General features: G+C 42.3%; 1 protein-coding gene across 3 annotated transcripts in view; it reads left to right on the top strand.

Moving 5' to 3' along the window:
- The window catches only part of mvb12ba (multivesicular body subunit 12Ba), a 184016-nt gene that overhangs the window by 33111 nt on the left and 129712 nt on the right, over positions 1 to 21193 (top strand). For all 3 annotated transcript variants that reach the window (XM_070862634.1, XM_070862633.1, XM_070862635.1), the window contains exons 3-6: positions 3754 to 3861; positions 12384 to 12480; positions 13292 to 13421; positions 19522 to 19656. In XM_070862634.1, coding sequence (XP_070718735.1) covers positions 3754 to 3861; positions 12384 to 12480; positions 13292 to 13421; positions 19522 to 19656 — 470 coding nt within the window. The remainder of the gene's footprint in view (positions 1 to 3753; positions 3862 to 12383; positions 12481 to 13291; positions 13422 to 19521; positions 19657 to 21193) is intronic.

The raw sequence follows: 21193 nt of genomic DNA, 5'->3' as shown, positions 1-21193 counted from the left end.
CAGAGATTCAGTTTTTATTTTTCGGGATCATTTTTTGAAGTGCATAAAAGAAAAGCACTGGAAGATGGAGTTCTCCGATCATTCACAAGCAAAGTCCAAACTTATGATTGAGTTAACAACATCTTCCTCGTGGTTGGACTAAACTTGGTATTATGCTGTTTTCTGTTATGTGCTCTGTTTGTATAGATCTCATTTTATTTCAGATGAATGGCTATGAAGGGGATTACTACAAGCTTAGAAAGCACTTTAATATTACCAATTGTGTCATGTAAGCTGCCTCTGTCTTTCTTCAGTGGCAACTGCTTTAAGCAAATCCTCTTAGTGATGAAGAAGTATTACATTTGTAGGCAGATGCTACGACTTTGTAAGTGAGCTGTAGAGCTATTGCAAATGTTTAGGTTCCTGAGTCCATGCAAATATTGACAAAATTTGCAACAATCCTCTCTCTTAATGTGTTGAAAGAAATGCCATTGCTGTCACCTCAAGTGTGGTTCTGGCACTGTAAAGACAACAATACCGGTACAGAGGATGGTGGCTATTTTGCCCATCAATTTAGAAAATAAACCTGCAATCCAATCACTGCAGCATCAATCTGTTGTCTAAAATAATTCTAACCCTCCAACCCTACTTTGAAGACCTTTCCACATGTTTTTACACTTACAAATAATGCTAACTGTTCCACGATGAGATGTCCTTCATCAGTAGCTTTTCAAATCAGATGACGATATGGTTATCACTCAAACTATATTCAGTTCGAGATGATTTCTACAATTACACCTGAGAGTCTGGCTTTAAGGAAGCAGGACATAGTTTATATACATATTATATTTTCTGATAATATAGTTGTGCTCCAGTGAAAAATTTGTACCAGTGGAAAAAACCGTCTCTCCCTGTAGCAAAAGCTCTGTATTAAGGTTAATCAATGATCTGTTATTGTGTCAAAACAGTATGCTCAAACTGCTTGACTCTTCCAGTGCTGGCTGTACTCTGCACACCAAATCCAGAATTAGAAATTTCTGCTTTCATACTGGAAACAAACCAACCGTGTGGAATGTTCATTTGTATGTTGAACAACAATAACATACAGCACCGTTTAATGCAATGAATATCCCAAGGCACTTCATAGATGAGCATAAGAAAAACATTTGTAAAGATTGACTGAGGAAGGCAGAAATTAGGAGGGATTACTGAAGACTTGTTCAAAGAAATGGGTTTTGGGAGAGGCTTTTAAACGAGGGGAGTAATCAAGTCTGGAGTTGGCAAAGGCATGAATGACTGTTTCAGCATTGATGGAAAGGAGGCGGTGCTGGAGGCCAGCAGTGCTGCAGAGATGGAAATGAGCAGTTTTTGTGCTCAAGATGTGGAGTGTAAAACTAAACTCTCAGTTTAGCAGGACATTAAGATTGTGAGCGCTGTTGAGGCAGAGACAGCGGCTGGGGCGGAGGACGAAATCCGTGACCAGGGAACAGAATTTGTGGTGGGCCCTCTAGGTGATGGCTTTGGTCTTCCCGATTTTTGTTGGGTTCGTGAAAGTTGAGACTCACCGAAACTGGATGACAAGCAACCAGTCTGACGGCACAATGAGTTACAAGGTAAGAAGAAGAGGAGGTGGTGGAACGGTGCACCTTGGCGTCATTGGCATACAAGTGGCAGCTGACCCTGTGCATTGGGGTTGATTTCACAGAGGGCTGTGTGTAGATGAGGAAGTGGGAAAGGAAGCACAGATGAATCCTTGGGGGCTCCAGCGATGGTGATTTGGGGGTGGGAAGAAAAGCGATTGCTGGAGATGCGCTGACTGTAATCAGAAATGTGGAATGGTGCAAGGTGTGAGCAGTCCCACAAAGCTGGAGCAGCCTGCTTTTCTCCCCCAAAGTTTTATACAGCTTTGTCCTTGGGAGAATGGTCAGATGTGATTGCTCCGTCTCATTGCCTTGGATTGGCATGTGAACTATTAAGGTTTTCTTTTGCTACTGGAATTCGAAAAAAGCATAATGCTAGGTGTGTTTTGCTAAAAGATTGTACTAGTCTACTCTGTCATTTCATTCAATATACCTGAATTCAGTTTTTTTTAATTCCCATTTTGCTGCATTTACTTGTGTTGTGCTTTTCAAATTATTGGATATTCTTTTTAGTACAAAATTGACTTTGTATTATCTGCCCTTGACTGCTCACTTGGCTGTGAAGACAAGGAACTTGTATAGATTTTGTTCTTCTAATCTTGTGCTAGGTAGGGAAACATTTTAAGCTACATAACACTCAAATGAAATAATGGTAGTTCCGGGTCTGTCATTGGTGGTGATAGAAATGGAACTATTCAAGTGATTAGAAATATTACCCAACATTAAAGTGTCATGTTTTCCTTAAATAATGATGTTTGACATTTAAAAAAAAAAAGACTTTTAATGGCAGAATTGCAGCATTTGCAATGCTATTGCAAATCAATACATGTTGTCCCTTTAAGGATCATAACAAAGGTAAACCAAAATGAAAAAATAATGAGCAGTGCAGTATTCCAGATAACACTTGAAAACTGCCATTGCTGCAATTTTGTATGTCAGCCATGAAAATGATATCAGTGACCTGGTTTCAACGTTGGGTTTGCATTGTGTATTCACGCTTGCTTCATGTCACTGTGCAACAGTTAGTGAATTTCATTAGCGTGATTGTCAAACTGTTGCTTTGATAGTTTCACCCTAAAATAATGTGCATTGGCTGATTTGTGGAAAAGGCCAGTTAGATGTCAGGAGAGCTCATGCTGTAGGTACCAGCAGACTCAGCTGGTAGAAGATGTGTGAAAGTGAGTGTTTGAGTACCACTCCACAGTTTAAAATGCTTTTCTACTAGATAATAAATCGCTCTCCACTGTCTGTGTGACAGAATCACTATGTTGAGGAATACTTTTTTACCTGTTCGTATTGCAAACGTCAAAACTCCACTTATTGTGATGTTTGACAGTTACTATCAGTGCTGTGAACCTGTAGTCGAGATAGTTGAAGGAGAATACCTGAAACCAGTTTGTTGGACAGCTGAGCTGCATAGTGCGCCATTAATTTTAATTATATAGATAAGTACAAATAATTCTGCCGTGTATATTAACTAATGACTATTAACTAGCTCTTGGTCTTAAACCGAATGAAGCACATTTTTTTAGAATCTAGAGAATGCATGATACATCTTCATTTTAGCAGTGTTAATTATGCTATAACTGTAAATTCAGATTTGTTCCCGTTTTACAGCTGCTCCATTTCAATGAACAGTCTGATAAGTGTAAATTGAAACTAGCACTGTCAATTGTGTAAACTATGCTTTGGAGACTGGCGACTAACAATAGTCAGAGGCGAAACCATTTTTAGCACATCTCATTATTTTCTGTTGCATTGTTTCATAAGTTGTCAACATAAGACAATATCAGCATTCACTGACATGGCTTGAATTTTAAGTGTATGATAATGATTTCCCCCCCCCCCCCCCCCCTTTCCCAATTGCTAACACCATCCATCCTGCTTACACACGTTTTAAAACTTGCGGATTCCTTATCAAAATCATTTGCAAATGTATCTTTAATCAGTTGTATCCTTGGAGACTGTATTTTTAGAAGCATTTTTGTAAATATTTTTCTACAGTACCTGGTGGAATGATCTAATGAGATGCTGTGATGGTAGTCGGTGTTAATTAGGAAAAGTAGCAAAACTCACTGTACATGAATTAGCTTTTTTCCACCTCACATTTGCACATGCTGTCTTGTTTTCACAGATTTCGCAAACGGCAGATGGCTTGGATGCTGACCTCTGGAAGGACGGCATATTTAAATCCAAGGTCACTAGATATCTCTGTTTTACGAGATCATTTTCTAAGGAGAATGTAAGTTCAAATCAGTGACCTCGTGCTTGTGTTTTTATAGTAATCAGTTTGGGTTATTGAAAATGGAAGCCTGTATAAATGTATTATGTACATGGGGTTGGGGGTAATATATTAGCATGGATAGAGGATTGGCTAACAAACCGAGAACAGAGAGTCAGGATAAATGGTTCATTCTCTGGTTGGCAACCAGTAACTAATGGGGTGCCGCAGGGATCAGTACTGGGACCCCAACTATTTACAATCTATATTAACGACTGGAAGAAGGGACTGAGTGTAACGTAGCCAAGTTTGCTGATGATACAATGATGGGAGGAAAAGCAATATGTGAGGAGAAAGCAAAAAATCTGCAAAAGGACAGACGGGCTAAGTGAGTGGGCAAAAATTTGGCAGATGGAGTATAATGTTGGAAAGTGTGAGGTCATGCACTTTGGCAGAAAAAAATCAAAGTGCAATCTTTCTCCATTTAAATAATAACTTCCTAAGTCTCGCAGTACAGCGGGACCTGGGAGTACTTGTGCATGAAACACAAAAGGATAGTATGCAGGTACAGCAAGTGATCAGGAAGGCCAATGGTATCTTGGCCTTTATTGCAAAGGGGATGGAGTATAAAAACAGGGAAGTCTTGTTTCAGCTATATAAGGTATTGGTGAGGCCACACCTGGAATACTGAGTGCAGTTTTGGTTTCCATATTTACGAAAGGATATACTTGCTTTGGAGGCAGTTCAGAGAAGGTTCACTAGGTTGATTCTGGGGATGAGGGTGGTTGACTTATGAGGAAAGGTTGAGTAGGTTGGGCCTCTACTTATTGGAATTCAGAAGAATGAGAGGTGATCTTATCCAAATGTATAAGATTATGAAGGGGCTTGACAAGTTGGATGCAGAGAGGATGTTTCCACTGATGGGGGAGACTAGAACTAGAGGGCATGATCTTAGAATAAGGGGCCGCCCATTTAAAACAGAGATGAGGAGCAATTTCTTCTCAGGGTTGTAAATCTGTGGAATTCGCTGCCTCAGAGAGGTGTGGAAGCTGGGACATTGAATACATTTAAGACAGAAATAGACAGTTTCTTAAACGATAAAGGGGATAAGGGGTTATGGGGAGCGGGTGGGGAAGTGGAGCTGAGTCCATGATCAGATCAGCCATGATCTTATTGAATGGCGGAGCAGGCTCGAGAGACCGTATGGCCTTCTGTTCCTATTTCTTATGTTCTTATTTCAGTAACCAATTTCGGAGCACTTACTGCAAATGTGGTGGTTTCAATAAGATGGTAGAGTTCCCTGTAATATTTTGTTAAATCCAATTTATTAGAATGAGGGTCAAAATGTGAAAACGCTGTTAAACTGAATTTGCTTTTCATGTTGTAGTCTGTGTACATTTTGTTGGCATAGCTTCAAATTTTAGTAGATAAAATTGTGCTGTAGAATTTTTAAAATATAATCAGTAGTATGTTGAAATGAAGAGTGACAGCCTTCGTGTTTTGGTTTGGTACAGAAATTCTGCCATAACATCACTGTATTTGCATCAAAACAGAGTAAAGTTTCATGGTATCTGTGTCATGGAGTGGGTGGGTGCAGATTTGCCCGTGTGTTTTTCTGCACCATATTTCCAACCTTTCCTGTATTGCAGAGGAAGTGCTTTACCTACAAAATAGCAGAAGATCTGAGGATTCTTTGAATGTCTTTGGTGCACCCACCCAGTACCAGATAACCAGGCAACATAGGTGGACGTCTAAAAACAGTCACCTTTGCCCCCTTTGTTGGGCAGTGCTTGAAGGGGAGAAAATGAGTTCTTAAAAAATAGAGAGGGTAGTAAAGCTCCATTGAACACATCTACAATACAACGTTAACAAAAGTATATAGAAAGTAGTAAATCTAAGTAGGATGGCTTCCTCTCCCTGAACCATACACCACCTCATCTGAAAGGCTGGACAATGAGTTTGCTGACAGGCCTTTGCTACTGATTCTCCATAGAAATATGCTATTGACTGGCCCTCTGATTTTTTTTTTCCCCCTTTTCTTTATATTGTTCCTCTTATTCTGTGGGGAAGTGCCTGGCCCCTGCTTAGTGCATCCCTCGTCATGGCTAAGATTGGAATCTTGCAGCATGGAGAAATATGGGAGTGAGCCTGCATTGTACTACCTAGAGGCAAGGCCTGTTAGAGTTGTTGAACTTTGTTGCCCTAATGACTGGCTTAATTTGAAACCATTTACAGTACAATAACCCGATTCTGTGTGCAGAGTTAAAAGCTAGTAAAGCTGGAGTGAATGTCAAAACATGCCCTTTCATCTATGTACAAGTACGTCCATTGTTTTCTGCACTTTTTTCTTTTTAACTTCTGAGAAGGGCATGGGTGAGAAAAAACAAGTTCTTGCCCGATAAGCGACAACTGCAAAAGAAATCCCATATGGAACATTCCCCATTCATTTGAAGGAGTCATTATCATTAGTTTTTATTGGTGCTTCCTGAGTATGCACATCATGGAAAAGTTGGAGAACTAACTTTTTTCACAAAGTTCGCGTGAAAAATGTGCTGTGCAGTGTATTGGTCCTCGCCAGTAATCCCTTCCACCTGTCTCACTGTGTTGTACTGAAGAATAATTACTTTTTCTTTTGTATTTCAAAAAAACTTTAAATCAAGTTTTGAATATTTTAAATGTATTGTGAGGCATTCACTTGCAAATTCTGCATTTATTTGCATTTAGAGAATGAAGTTCTTCCAAATTTCCATCTGTTGTATGCTCAGTATCATTCATTGTCTGTTAACGTTTTACATGAAAGTGACTGAAGACATGGGTGCTTGGAGCCTTGGCAGTCCATTCGATCCCAAGCTGAGTTTCCCACCCCGTAGCCTCTCCAACGCAAACACTGTCTACTTCCACTTCTCTAACATTGTCTGCCTCGGCCCATCTGCTGCTGGAACCAAAGAATATGGGGATAGTGCAGGCAAGTGGAGTTGAGATAGAAAATCAGCCGTGATCTCATTGAATGGCGGAGCAGGCTCGAGGAGCCAAATGGCTTACTCCTCCTATTTCTTATGGTCTTATTAACCCTCTTCCAGTCATCTTCAGACTTAACTATTCCAGTGTTCTCTTGGTTGACCCCTCATTCTCCATCCTCCGTAAGCCCCAGCTCATTGAACACACTGCTTCGCATATCCTGTGCCTCAGCAAGTCCCGCTCAGCCATCACCCCTGTTTGCTGACCCACGATGGCTCATGGTTCTCCCAAACCCTCCCCATTTAATATTCTCCTCCTCTGTTTAAATCTATTATTGATGTACCTATCTCTGCTCTCTAGCCTCTTCCAGCCATATAAGCCCCCTCCTCCAGCCATGCAAGCCTCCCATCACCCCGCCCGGCCCCAAAATTATCCGTTACTTTGGCCTCTTGTGCAATCCTTCAGTCCCATGCGCTCAAATTCCCTAAACACCCTCTGCCTCTTTCTTTAAAACCCACTTTGTCCCAATATTTTGGTCACTCCCACTAATCTCTCTGCCTCTGTGTAGTGGCTTGGGACTTGTGTTTAAAGGTACTATATAAATGCAAAATGTTGATGAAGGAACTCCCTTTCAGGTTCATTCTATCCATTCAGTCAGCTGTGTTTTTTTGCTAACTGCTTTTGAACTGCCCAACCAGATAATATCTCATCATAAACGTATATTATGAATAAGTGTTTGAAGGCTAAAATATGAGCGCACCTTTATCTAATTTAGGGTACCATGCCTACAATAGTCACCAGCATACTTTTCTTGTGCGAGATATTTTTTTCGATTCAATGAGTTTTTAGCTCATTTTCCCTAAAGGTATAATGAGGCCACAAATCTGTTTAAATGACACCTTGAACAAACTGGATGAACAGCAAGAATTTGAGACTGGGCGCCTGAATGGATACATTTACATCTTAATAGTTGTTAGTGGCATGACCTTTATTTAACCTTTTGATAGCTTGGGCCTTTTCCCAGAAATAGACTTGAGTGCATCTTACTGGTAGCCATTTATGATCATTCAAGTGTCTCTTAACATCAGCCAGTCCTCTTCAACCACAAACCATTCTGACACCACTTAAAAGTAGTCTTTGTGCAGTTATGTTGGCTTGCAATATTATTGACAAGTTATTTATTTTAGTCAGAAGTACACAAATGCTTTGTTTTGCTGGTTTTATAATAGATGTGTGCTTAATGCTCTGTTCAGGTGAGATAAGCAAATATCCAAATGTTCGGATATGCCACAATGCAAAGCCTGCAATATCATCGAAGAATAGCACAAAACCAAATCATTCTTTATCGTTTACGTTATAGCAGTAGGTTGCATTTCTGAAGCTCTCCTTGGTCACAAAGATGGAAGAAAAAAGTTAGACCTTGGCCAAGTGGGAAAGGAAAAACAAATTTGCAGGGGCAAAAGCATGATTGAAGAAAATGATTCTAACGTGGCTTTTAAAAGCAGGCAAGGAGGTGGCAAGGTGTGGAGGGATTTCGGAAGGTTTCTGACCGCAAGAACAACCATCAATGTTTCCCACATTCCAACAGTGACTACACTTCAAGAAGTACTTCATTGGCTGTAAAGCACTTTGAGATGACCAGTGGTCGTGAAAGGCGCTATTTTAATCCAAGTCTTTTTTTCAATGTTGGAGCGGGGAACTAGAAATAAATCAGTGTCGGCGGGGGGGGTGCAGCTTCAAGAGTTAGCTGAGGTCCCGTCACACACGGCCTTGGAGGGTTTTTGACAGCAAGGACAGTGCGCTAAAGCACATAAAGCTGGTGGAGCTTGGCGGGGGCTGAGAGTGATGAGGCTGATGACGTGGGCCACAGTCTTCTGAATGAGTTATGTACGGAGGATGGAAAGCACTGGAGGATGGAAAAACTGATAAAGATGTGGATTAACATTTTGGCAGCCAGGTTGGAGCTGTCCTTCATTTAACCTATACGTTTCCAAATGCTCACTAAATTAATCTCAAATTATGGATTCCAAGGGGACAATTTTAATTGTCGGTAGATTGTCGGCAGTTTCAATTCATTTCCAAATCGCCCACGGCAGCGTAAGGCTACGCTGATTTTAACCGCAGGGCCTTATTAACATGCTGCCATTCCCTGGAAAACCAGACGCTGGCCTGCCGAAAACTGGGTGGCCCTTGGCCGTCTGACGGCACTCGCGTAAGTGTGGGGAAGGGGGTTCCGGAGGGTCGCTGGGGTGGGGGAAAGAGGTGCTGGTGGTGTGTGGAAGTGCAAGGCAGGGAAGGCCGAACCTCTCCTGTGGGATTTGCCAGAGCACCACCTGATCCGCTTCGCGGTTCCCTGCCTAGGCTGAAAATTAAAGTCGCTGTTTGGGCCAGATGATGTCATCGACCCCATTTAGCATATGCTTTGAGCGGATCCCTAGCTGCCTGTCTTGAAGCATCTGTTAAAGTCTGAAATGGCGGGTAAGTAACCTGGGACATTTTAACTGCCTATGCGCCCGGTTTCCATTGGGGAGGTGGGATTAAAATTCACTCTTTTTGTTCACCCCCCAACCCCATGAATTTACACACATTATTGTATCGTTACGTGGTTTATGCTTCTCTTCCTTCTTCATCTCAGCCCATTTTCTGGTGAAACTTTCATCGGTGCCTTTCTCACCTCAATCGACTATTCCAGTGCTCACCGACTGACCTTCCTGCAGCTCATCCCAAATTCTGCTGCCTGTAACCAAGTTTTGCTCACCCATCAACTTTGTCCCTGCATTGGCTCTTGAGTCCCCCAACGTCTACAACTTAACCTTTTCATTTTCGTGTACAAATCTATCAATTCTAGGATTCATTCTGTCCCTTCATTATCTCGCCCCTTCCTAGCTATGATCTAGACTTGAATATAGGGGGTACGATTAAGAAGTTTGCAGATGATACTAAAATCGGCTGTGTGGTTGATAATGAAGAAGCTGCAGACTGCAGGAAGATATCAATCAACTGGGCAGAACAGTGGCAAATCGAATTTAATCCAGAGAAGTGTGAGGTAATTAATTTGGAGAGGGCTAACAAGGAAAGGGAATGCACATTAAATGGTAGGATACTGAGAAGTGTAGAGGGACAAAGGGACCTTGGAGTGCATGTCCACAGATCCCTGAAAGTAGCAGGCCAGGTAGATGAGGAGATAAGGTGGTTAAGAAGGCATACGGAATGCTTGCCTTTATTAGCCAAGGCGCAGAGTACAAGAGCAGGGGTTTATGCTTGAACTGTATAAAATACTGGCTAGGCCACAGCTGGAGTATTGCATGTAGTTCTGGTCACCGCATTACAGGAAAGACGTGATTGCACTGGAGAGAGTACAGAGCAGATTTACGAGGATGTTGGTGGGAGTGGAGAATCTAAGCTATGAGGACACATTAGATAGGCTGGATTTGTTTACATTGGAACAGAGGAGGCCGAGGGGAGACCTCATTGAGGTGTATAAAATTATGAGGGGCCTAGATATAGTGGATGGAGAGGGCTATTTCCATTAGCAAGAGGGGTCAACAACCAGGGGGCATAATTTCAAGTAATTGGTAGAAGGTTTAAAGGGGATTTGAGGGGAAATTTCTTCACGCGGAGGGTTGTGGGGGTCTGGAACTCACTGCCTGAAAGGGTGGTAGAGGCAGAAACCCTCACCACATTTAAAAAGTACCTGGATGTGCACCTGAAGTGCCGTAACCTGCAGGGTTACGGACCTAGAGCTGGAAAGTGGGATGAGGCTGGATAGCCTCTTGTTGGCTGGCATGCACACGATGAGCCAAAATGGCCTCCTTCCGTGCTGTAAACTTCTATGATTCTATGTAACCTCCTCCCACTGTACATTCCTCCTGCCCCCCTCTTCCCCCCCCCCCCCTCAATTAAAATCCACCTCTTTGTGACCAAGCTTTTGGTGACCCACTGGTATAAGATTAGCTTCCACATGTATACTGGTGACGTCCAACTCTGCCTCTGCACCACGTCCCTCGATCACCTCTGTGCTGCCAGGGTGCTGGTAAATAAATCCTCATTAGCCATCTCCCTGTGTAGGCTCCTCCAGCTGATTCTGACCTTCCATTATTCCTTCCCTCTTTTTGCTCCACCATTAGTGGTAGAGACATCCGTGGCATCAGTCTTGCTTTCCAGAACTCTCCCGTGACCTCTCCAGCTCCTTCCATTAAAAAAAATCTTCTCAAACCCATCTCTTCAGCCAGGTTTTCCGCCCCAAGATTTGTTGCACCTGCAGCAATATTTCTGCTGTTGGATGCTCGGTGGATGTTGATGGTATATAAGAATAAAAGAGAAAATGTTGAAGAAATGGTAGTGTGAATCTTAAGAAGGAAAGTTATAGAAGATGTGGAAGGACTTTTTAATTGAAAGAAAGACTTGCATTTCTATAGCGCCTTTCACAACCACCGGACGTCGCCAAGTGGTTCACAACCAATGAAGTACATTTGGAGTGTAGTCACTGTTGTAATGTAGGAACTGCAGCAGCCAATTTGCACACCGCAAGCTCCCACAAACAGCAATGTGATAATGACCAGATCATCTGTTTTATGTTGATTGAGGGATAAATATTGGCCAGGACACCGGGGATAATGCCCCTGCTCTTCGAAATAGTGCCTTGGGATCTTTTACATCCACCTGAGAGAGCAGACGGGGCCTCGGTTTAGGATGCGCTTATTTGTACTGCCAAAATGGTTACCATGCTCCACCCTTTATCTATGATTGGTCCCCTTGGAGGATAAGCCACACCCTGAACTTTCACAGGAATGTATAACTGGAACCGCCCATCCCAAAGTCTCACTGACTTTGCAAATTGTAACTCGATCCACTTTGACTTCCTGAAGTGACGGAGGACAGAGCTCCCCAGAAGACAGCAAGGGCCAGCCAAAGTGCCTTATCCCAGTCCAAGTACATGCCTCCCCCAGCCAAAGTGCCTTACCCCAGTCCAAGTACATCTCTTTCCCCCCACCCCCCACCATAGATGGGGCAGGCATTGTGTAGAGATTGTTAACAGGTTTATTGGATATGAAATGAATAGTGACAGTGTCGTGACTTCTGGATTTCATCCACTCTAGCAATGTCCCCTGTAGGGGATTGGAAGAACATGATCCGCCTTCCCTGAGTTCCCCCTCTCCCCTCCAATTTACCCCGATGTGTGTGTGTGTCTCCTCTCCTATCCTCTCCTCTCCTCTCTTTTCCCCCATTCTCCCCTCCCGTGGGACTTGAACCCACAAACTTCTGATGCCGAGGTGAGTGGGTGAGCCACAGCTGACACTGTGTTTATGTAAATTTTCATGTTCTTTCCTGGTTGCAGGCAGCATGAATTGCTGCTAACCCAGGTGACAGGCTTATTACTAGACGGAAACCACACACTCGTTTCTCATTGGTTTTGTTTGGCAAACTTTTATGGAATGTCCAATTGATTTCTCGTGTTTGTTTGGTAGATGGAGGTTTATTTGTTTCTGTGACAGAGAAATAATGGAATGTTATGACGCAGGCTATCCAGAACATTGTAGCAAATGTGACACCTTATTTTTTTCTCTCACTTGTGGCTTTTAAAGAGCCATTTAGGGAATGTGCTAGTGGATATGAAGCTGATCGATTTAAAGGATACTTTACCGGTGGGCTTTATTCCTATTCAGGAAACAGTGGACACACGTAAGTTATGGGCTTTGCATGCTGCAGACATGGTTAAGTAGTATTGGATTTTAAGAGATAAAGGCATGTAGCTTTAAAGTTTTGAATTAAGAAAAGTTTATCTCTTATTTCACGGTTGTTAAAGCACAACAGTAGTTGTAAATTATGGGCTTTCACTGCCGGAATTAAACCAGTCCCCTCTGACTCTTTTGGTACTATGTCTTGCTCAGAGCAGGTTAAGGTGCAAATTAAGTTCTTCACAAAATTGTACAATATTTGAAAGAAACGGCTTGTTTTTTAAAAAAAAGTCAGACCTGTCTGCTATATAGTCGGGGTAACTTAGATAAGAATACCAGAAGCCTAAACACCTTTGGGGGGAGACGAGGGATAGTTTTTTTTCAATTGATGCCGTAGGTTGCCTGATTTCATAACCTTATCACATAACAAATTAACCATTAGCATGCATTATTTATTATAAAAGCGTCCAATTGTGTACATATATGGTTGACTCTTAACTGCCCTCTGAAATGGCCGAACAAGCCACTTGGTTGTACCAAACTGCAACAACAAAGTCAGCACTGTGGGAGTACCTACATGACAAGGACTGTAGCGGTTGAAGAAGGTGGCTCACCACCACCTCCTCCAGGGTAATTCGGTATGGGCAAAAAATGCCGGCCTTGCCAGCAACGTCCGCATCCTGTGAACAAATAAATATATCCGGGCAAGTGTGAAGCAACTGCTTTTCTATTTTCAATAGCCATTGAATGAATCATGAAGCAATTTAGACAATAGGCACCTATTTGTACCATTAAAATTATTATATTTTAAATAGAAGAGCCAGCTTTCAGGAAGAGAAGGTTGTGCATCAAATTCATTCCTCGTGACTCAACTGAAGCTGCCATTTGTGATGTAAAAATCCTTGGCAAATCTAGACAAGCTCCCCCTCAGTATACCTTCATCGGGTAAGTGATCTTAATTTGATAATCATACTGGGAAAAATGTGTAAGCGTGATCTTCTTAAAAATCATTGTGCTATTTTATTGTAAATTTAATTTGTGCATTTCAGTGCTGTAACGTGGCAGGATGTACTTGTGAAGATTGGACTATGTGTGGATGCATGATAGCTGTTCATTTTCAGCTCCGTTCATTGCTTTGTTTACTCTGCAAATTAACTTTTTTTTTAGATTCAATTTGTATGCATCATTTTATGTAAATTGATTTCTAAAACCTTCAATGCTTTGTTTTATTTGTCCATTCATTCATTGTTGTATTATGGCAAGAGGTAGTTTTAAATTGCAGTCGTAAGAACCTGACGAATGTGAAGGTGTGTGTGTGAAAGGTCCTGTTTATCACATTGTAGTTTTATGGGGATTAGGGAAGAGATAATGGGGGAAAAAAATGACCACACAGACTATATTCTATACCAGAATGGCTGTGCTCCTACATTTTCTGCTTACACAGAAACTAATTCTCCTGCTTTCCTGTTAAATGGAAGTCGGGTGAAAAAGAGGGCTTCAGTAGTTAGAAACATTTAGCAATATGTTCAGTTTTATATGTCTGTGCTTCGATAAATTCATTCTTCATGGGGCTTGACTGAATACAACCACACAGGTGCCAACAGTTAAATATCCATCCTTGTTACTATTGGAGTAGCTCTGAATAAGCAGTGTAGCAGTTAGTTCTTCAACCTGCAGAGCTGTGCAATGCAACTTGGTGATGAATGTAAGCCTTGGTACCTGTATTAGCAAGTCACAGTAATGCATGACATGACCTCCAGCATTACATGAAATCCAGTAATCCTGCAGTGGAAAGTGTCTTTTACTGGGCTTCTGCCTTTTTTAAAAAAAATTATGCCGACTAGGAAACCAGTCCGAATGTAAATACTGTTGACGTTCAGCAGTGTTTCTTCTGTTTTCTCCTACCACCCCTTTGAAAGCTTAGTGCATCACAAGAAAGATCAATTAAGATAATCCTTTTGCCAAGTGGATTGCTTCCACTGACTTGAGCCAACTTGCATCTCCTCAGATCACATCTGCAGCTTACTTAGCCTGTGTATTTGGCCTGTTTTCACACAGGTAACAAGATGTTTTAACAATATTTTTGATAAGTGGCACACCATCAGACAAAAATATACACACAATAGATAGAACAAGGGTATAAACTTTCAACTGTGAGTAGCCTTCTCGGTTGCTTGTACTACTTCTGTAAGATATCAACAACTTACAATTATATAGTGCCTTTTAATGTCGAACATTTCCCAAGGCGCAGAGACATGAGGTAAAATGGATGCTGACCCAAAGGAGAAAATATAAGGTGGGTTTTAATGAAGGTCCTAAAGGTGGAAAGGTGCAAGATTTTAGAAAGGGAATTCCAGTGCATGGGGCTTGTGTGACTGAAGGCACTGTCATCAATGACCGCCCTAATTGGAGGAAGTGCATCCGGGAGGGCGCTGAGCACCTCGAACCTCGTTGCCGAGAACATGCAGAAATCAAGCGCAGGCAGCAGAAGGAGCGTGCGGCAAACCAGACTCCCCACCCACCCGTTCCTTCAACCACTGTCTTTCCCACCTGCGACAGAAACTGTAGTTCTCGTATTGGACTGTACAGCCACCTAAGAACTCCTACTAAGAGTGGAAGCAAGTCTTCCTCGATTCCGAGGGACTGCCTATGATGATGATGATGACTGTCATCAAGGGTGGGGTGAAGCGAGGGGGCGAATACACGAGATGAGCCAGAGCAATTTGGCTCGGAGGGTTTTGGGTTGGTGGAAGTTCAGAGATAGAAACAAACAGGGCTGTGGAGAGATTGAAACACAAGAATTGTTAATTTCAAGCAGCGGTGGACCGGGAACCAATGTTGGTGAAGTAAAGACTGGGATGGTGGAGCCAGACTTGACGTGGGCTAGGATACAAGTAGCAGAATTCTGAATGAGCTAAAATCGATAGAGCTTGGAGGATGGGAAGCCAGTCAGAAGCCTAGCAGTAATGAACTCTGGAGGTGATGGGCATGAATGAGGGTTTCTCTGGCAGATTAGCTGTGGTAGGGCCAGAGGTAGGCGATGCGGAGGTGGAATTAGGCTCTGTGATTGATATGATATGGGATCAGAAACTCAATTGACTTGAGTAGGATGCTAGGTTGTGAGCAATCTGGTTCAGCCCAAGACCATGATCAGGGAGGGGAATGGAGTTTGACTGGGGCTGAAGGCAGTGGCTTCGGTCGAAATGGTTATCTCGAGGAAATTACAGAATTGCACCAGATTGGATGTCAGATAAGCTGATTGATGGCACAGCAACTGTGGAGGGGTCAAGAAAGAGAGCTGTGATCATCGGTGTAATATGGAAGCTGACTTTCATGTCGCAGATGATGCCAACTGGCAAGATATAGATGAGGAAGAGGAAGGGACGAAGGATGGCTCCTTGGGGAACTCCCGAAGTGATGGTGCGCGGATGAGAAGAGGAACCGTTGCTAGAGATTCTTCACCTGTAATCGGATAGGTAATAGTGGAGCCAAGTGAGGCAGACCTGCTGAACTGCATAATGGAAGAGATGTGAGCTGGACAATGGAAGAGAGTTGCTGGAGGTGGACGGTCTGGTTAACATTGTCAAAAGCTGCAGACAGATTGAGGAAATGCAACATGGTTTCAATCACACACATGTTTGTTCATGACTTTGGCCAGGGCCATTTGAGTGCTGTAGGAACTGTGCAATTTTGATGGGGTGGGGTGGGGGGTGATTCCAGCAGGGGTTTGTGGGAGAGCTGGGCACAGATCTGGGAGGTGACCACATGTTCAAGGACCTTGGAGAGGCAAGGGACATTGGCAAGGATAGTGGGACTTTTTAGGAGGAGGGTGGTGGTTTTGAAAGGAAGGGGAGACTGTGCCTGTGGAGCGGGAACCATTTATACAGTCAGCTACCATGGGGGCCAGGAGGGGAAATTGGATGGCAAGGAGTGGAGTGAAAGAGGGGTCAGTTGAGTAGGAAGTGATTTTCATGGACAAGATATGTTTGGTGAAGGCATAAGGGGAGAAACGAGAGAGAGAGACTGGGATTCGGGGCATGGGCAGGAGAGGGCGGGAAGGAGCTTTTGCTTCGTGGGCAAGGGGAAAGTGAGGAAAGGATAGAGGCAGCTGGACAGATGGTCTCCTTCGGTAACCAAGAAATCAATAACTTCCTTGCACTTGTTTGAGGAGGTGGAGTGGGCAGGGGAGAGGAGTTTAAGGAGACAGTTGGTTGTAGAAAAAAGGACCCAAGGGTTATTTTTGCTGATGAATATACAAATAGATTCTGACAAATTATTATTGCCATTCATTTTTCTCTTGTTTTGTAATCCTTTCTCCAATAATACTGTTAACACAAATTAAATTGGTCACACTTTGGCTCACTACTGCAAGCTTTCCCTATGCCCACTTTATTTTGGTAAAGGTTCCATTTTATTAATTAGTTGGCCACAACTAGTTGAAGAGAGTAGTTAATGCCAACTGATAATTAAATCTTAAGGCACACTTTGAACAAAGGGGAAGAGGTGTTGGGGAAGTCGCATGTGAGAACAGCAAAAGAAAATTCAGGAGTAGTGCAAGATAATAAAAATTTAAATACCAGTGTAATCCAAGGTGCAAGAATGTTTCTTTAGTGATAGGAAATTGGGATATGAAGGACAAAGAGGATTTCTGAGGAATATTGTGAAAGACAGTAATTATGATTTTTGTAAGATTATAAACATTCACCATTTTTTTTTGTATTTATTGAGGAGTGCGCATTGACACTGAATGAGCTAGCTTATGGTACTTGTGAAATTGAAACGAAGACTTAGTTCTAAGTGTTTTTCTTTAGACTATATTTAGTAAAATTATTGCTGAACAGGGAGATGAAACAAAATAATCTTTGTTTTCTTTATTCCAAATGGCCATTAAAATCTTCAATCATTAGAAGCCTTCTGGAGGTTATTGGTCATTAATAATAAGTAGTTAGTGCAAACTGATAATTGAATCTTAAGGCACATTTTGAACATAAATTTGTATATTGACTACAAATGGATATGTTGTATTTTTATATTTCTCCAATTTCAGCATCAGTGCTGTGGGAAAATGCTAATTCTAGTTTCTTGAGCTAATGGGGTGGGATAGTCGACAAATCTGCTTTGTGTGTTAAGTGGACTTACACATGGGTCAACATTGGGTTTTTCTGTACTGTGATATCACAAGGTACTGTGTCACCTGTGGATCACTTGCCTCTTGAACTTTCAACCTTCTGACAGAGGCAAGTCCCACTCCAGAGACGAACACACAAATCTACACTGATGCTCCAGTGCAGTACCGAGGGAGTGCTGCACTTTTGGAGATGCCGCCTTTTTGATGAGAAGTAAAAAATTTCGTGGCACTATTTTGAGGAGGAGCAGGGGAGTTATCCCGTGTCCTGGCCAACAATTATCCCTCAATTAACATCACTAAAACAGACAATCTGGTCATTATCACATTGCTGTTTGTGGGAGCTTACTGTGTGCAAATTGGCTGCCATGTTTCCTACATTACAACAGTGACTACACGTCAAAAGTACTTCATTGGCTGTAAAGCACTTTGGGATGTCCTCGGGACATGAAAAGTTTTATAAATGCAAGTCTTTTTTACTGAACTTGGCATGAAAGCAGAAAATGCTGGAAGTGCACAGCAAGTACATTGGCTTCTCAAAATTATTTTTTTTACAGCACGGAAGCAGGCCATTTTGGGCCATCGTGTCTGCGCCGGCCAACAAAGAGCTTTCCAGCCTAATCCCATTTTCCAGCTCTTGGTCCGTAGCCTTGCACATCCAAGTACTTGTTAAATGCTAGGAAGGTTTTTGCCTCTACCACCCTTTCAGGCAGTGAGTTCCAAACCCACACTACCCTCTGGGTGAAAAAGAATCCCCTCAAATCCCCTCTAAATCTCCTACCAATTACTTTAAATCTATACCCCCTGGTTGTTGACCCCTCTACTAAGGGAAATAGGTCCTTCCTATCCACTCCATCAAGGCCCCTCATTTTATACACCTCAATAAGGTCTTCCCTCAGCCTCCTCTGTTCCAAAGAAAACAAACCCAGCCTATCCAATCTTTCCTCATAGCTAAAATTATCCAGTCCAGGCAACATCCTTGTAAATCTCCTCTGTACATCCACTAGTGCAATCACATCTTTCCTGTAATGTGGTGACCAGAACTGCACAAAATACTTTAGCTGTGGCCTAACTAGTGTTTTATATATTTCAAGCATAACCTCCCTGTTCTTGTCTTTTATGCCTTGGCTAATAAAGGCAAGTATTCCGTATGCTTTCATAACCACATTATCTACCTGGCATGTTACCTTCCGGGATCTGTGGACATGCACTCCAAGGTCCCTTTGTTCCTCTACACTTCAGTGTCCTACCATTTATTGTGTATTACCTTTCCTTGTAAGTCTTCCCCAAATACATTACCTCGCACTTCTCAAGATTGAATTCCATTTGCCACTGTTCTGCCCACCTGACCAGTTCATTGCTATTTTCCTGCAATCTACAGCGTTCTTTTTCATTGTCAACCATACAGCCAATTTTTGTATCATCTGCAAACTTCTTTACCATACTCCCTACATTCAAGTCTCAATCATTGATGTATACCACAAAAAGCAAGGGACCTAGTGCTAAGCCCTGCGGAACCCCACTGGAAAACAGCCTTCCAGTCACAAAAGAGAACGTTGATGTTTCAGGCGTGACCCTTTACAAATACTCCACTGAGAAGCTTGGTTGAGAATATAAAAATTCTATCCAACTTGAGTGTGAGTTTTGCGCTTTGGCCCATTATGGGTCTTGGATCTTGCATTCTCTGGGCTGTGAAATATCCTTGGCTGCAGCAAAGATAGTGATACTAAATATTTTTAGCAAATAAATGTATTTCTAAAAAATCATCGACGTGAAATGTTAACTCTGTTTCTCTCTCCACAGATGCTACCTGACCTGCTGAGTATTTCCAGCATTTTCTGTTTTTATTTCAGATTTCCAGCATCTGCAGTATTTTGCTTTTGTCTAAAAAATTGTAACTTGTTTTTGTGTAATTCTCAGGGAATTGAACAATATGGGAATCTGGTACAGAATGGGAAGGGTTCCGAGGACACAGGAGACATCAACACCAACGACAGCGACAACTACAGCCCTGACATCCTCATCTTCACTGGGTCTTGCTCCGAATCTCCCCAGGTACTGCTTTATAAAAATGATGGGAGGTCCACTCCATATATTGATCACTCTCTTTTGTGAGGAGAATTTCCTGTCACAAGTCTTAATTTTTCCCCCCTTTTCATTTAAATAAAAATTGCATACAGTTTTGGTTTCCTAATCTGAGGAAGGACATTCTTGCTATTGAGGGAGTGCAGCGAAGGTTCACCAGACTGATTCCCAGGATGGCAGGACTGACATATGAAGAAAGACTGGATCGACTAGACATGGCTTATATTCACCGGAATTTAGAAGATGAGAGGGGATCTCATAGAAACATATAAAATTCTGACAGGATTGTACAGGTTAGATGCAGGAAGAATGCTCCCGATGTTGGGAAAGTCCAGAACCAGGGATCACAGTCTAAGGATAAGGGGTAAGCCATTTAGGACCGAGATGAGGAGAAACTTCTTCACTCAGAATTGTGAACCTGTGGAATTCTCTGCCACAGAAAGTTGAGGCCAGTTCGTTGGATATATTCAAAAGGGAGTTAGATATGGCCCTTGTGGCTAAAGGGATCAAGGGGTATGAAGAGAAAGCAGGAATGGAGTACTAAAGTTGCAAAAATGATCTGCCGTGATCATATTGAATGGTGGTGCAGGCTAGAAGAGCCGAATGGCCTACTCCTGCACCTATTTTCTATGTCTATGTCTATGTTTCTATGCTGTTCTAGGAGCATACCCATGTTAACTCTAAATGGGCCATTTTCAGGTTGGCAAACTGTAACTAGTGGGGTGCCACAGGGATCAGTGCTGGGGCCTCAACTATTTACAATCGATATTAATGACTTGGATGAAGAGACAGAGTGTAAATTAGCCAAATTTGCTGCTGATATAAAGATAGGATGTAAAGCAAGTTGTGAAGAGGACACAGAGAATCTGCAGTGGGATATAAATAGGCTAAGTAAGTGGTCAAAAATTAGGCAGATGGAGTATAATGTAGGAAAATGTGAGGTTATCCACTTTGACAGGAAAAATAAAAAAGCAAATTATTATTTAAATGGCGAGAGATTACAAAATGCTGAGGTACAGAGGGATCTGGGGGTCCTTGTACATGAAATACAAAGTTAGCATCTAGGTACAGCAAGTAATTAGGAAGACAAATGGAATGTTGGCCTTTATTGCAAGGGGGTTAGAGTATAAAAGTAGGTAAGTCTTGCTACAACTGTACAGGGCGCTGGTGAGACTACACTTGGAGTACTGCCTACAGTTTTGGTCTCCTTATTTAAGGAGGGATATACTTACATTGGAGGCAGTTCAGAGAAGGTTCACTAGGTTGATTCCTGAGATGAAGGGGTTGTCTTATGAAGAAAGGTTGGGCGTATACTTATTGGAGTTTAGAAGAATGAGAGGTGATCTTATTGAAACATATAAGGTTATGAGGGGGCTTGCCCGGGTAGATGCAGAGAGGATGTTTCCCCTTATGGGGGAATCTAGAACTAGGGGGCATAGTTTCCGAATAAGGGGTCGCCCATTTAAAACTGAGATGAGGAGGAATTTCTTCTCTGAGAGGGTCTTGA

This window comes from Pristiophorus japonicus, chromosome 20, assembly GCF_044704955.1.
Source record: "Pristiophorus japonicus isolate sPriJap1 chromosome 20, sPriJap1.hap1, whole genome shotgun sequence".
Lineage (NCBI taxonomy): Eukaryota > Metazoa > Chordata > Chondrichthyes > Pristiophoridae > Pristiophorus > Pristiophorus japonicus.
This window is presented reverse-complemented; position numbering and strand designations above follow the sequence as displayed.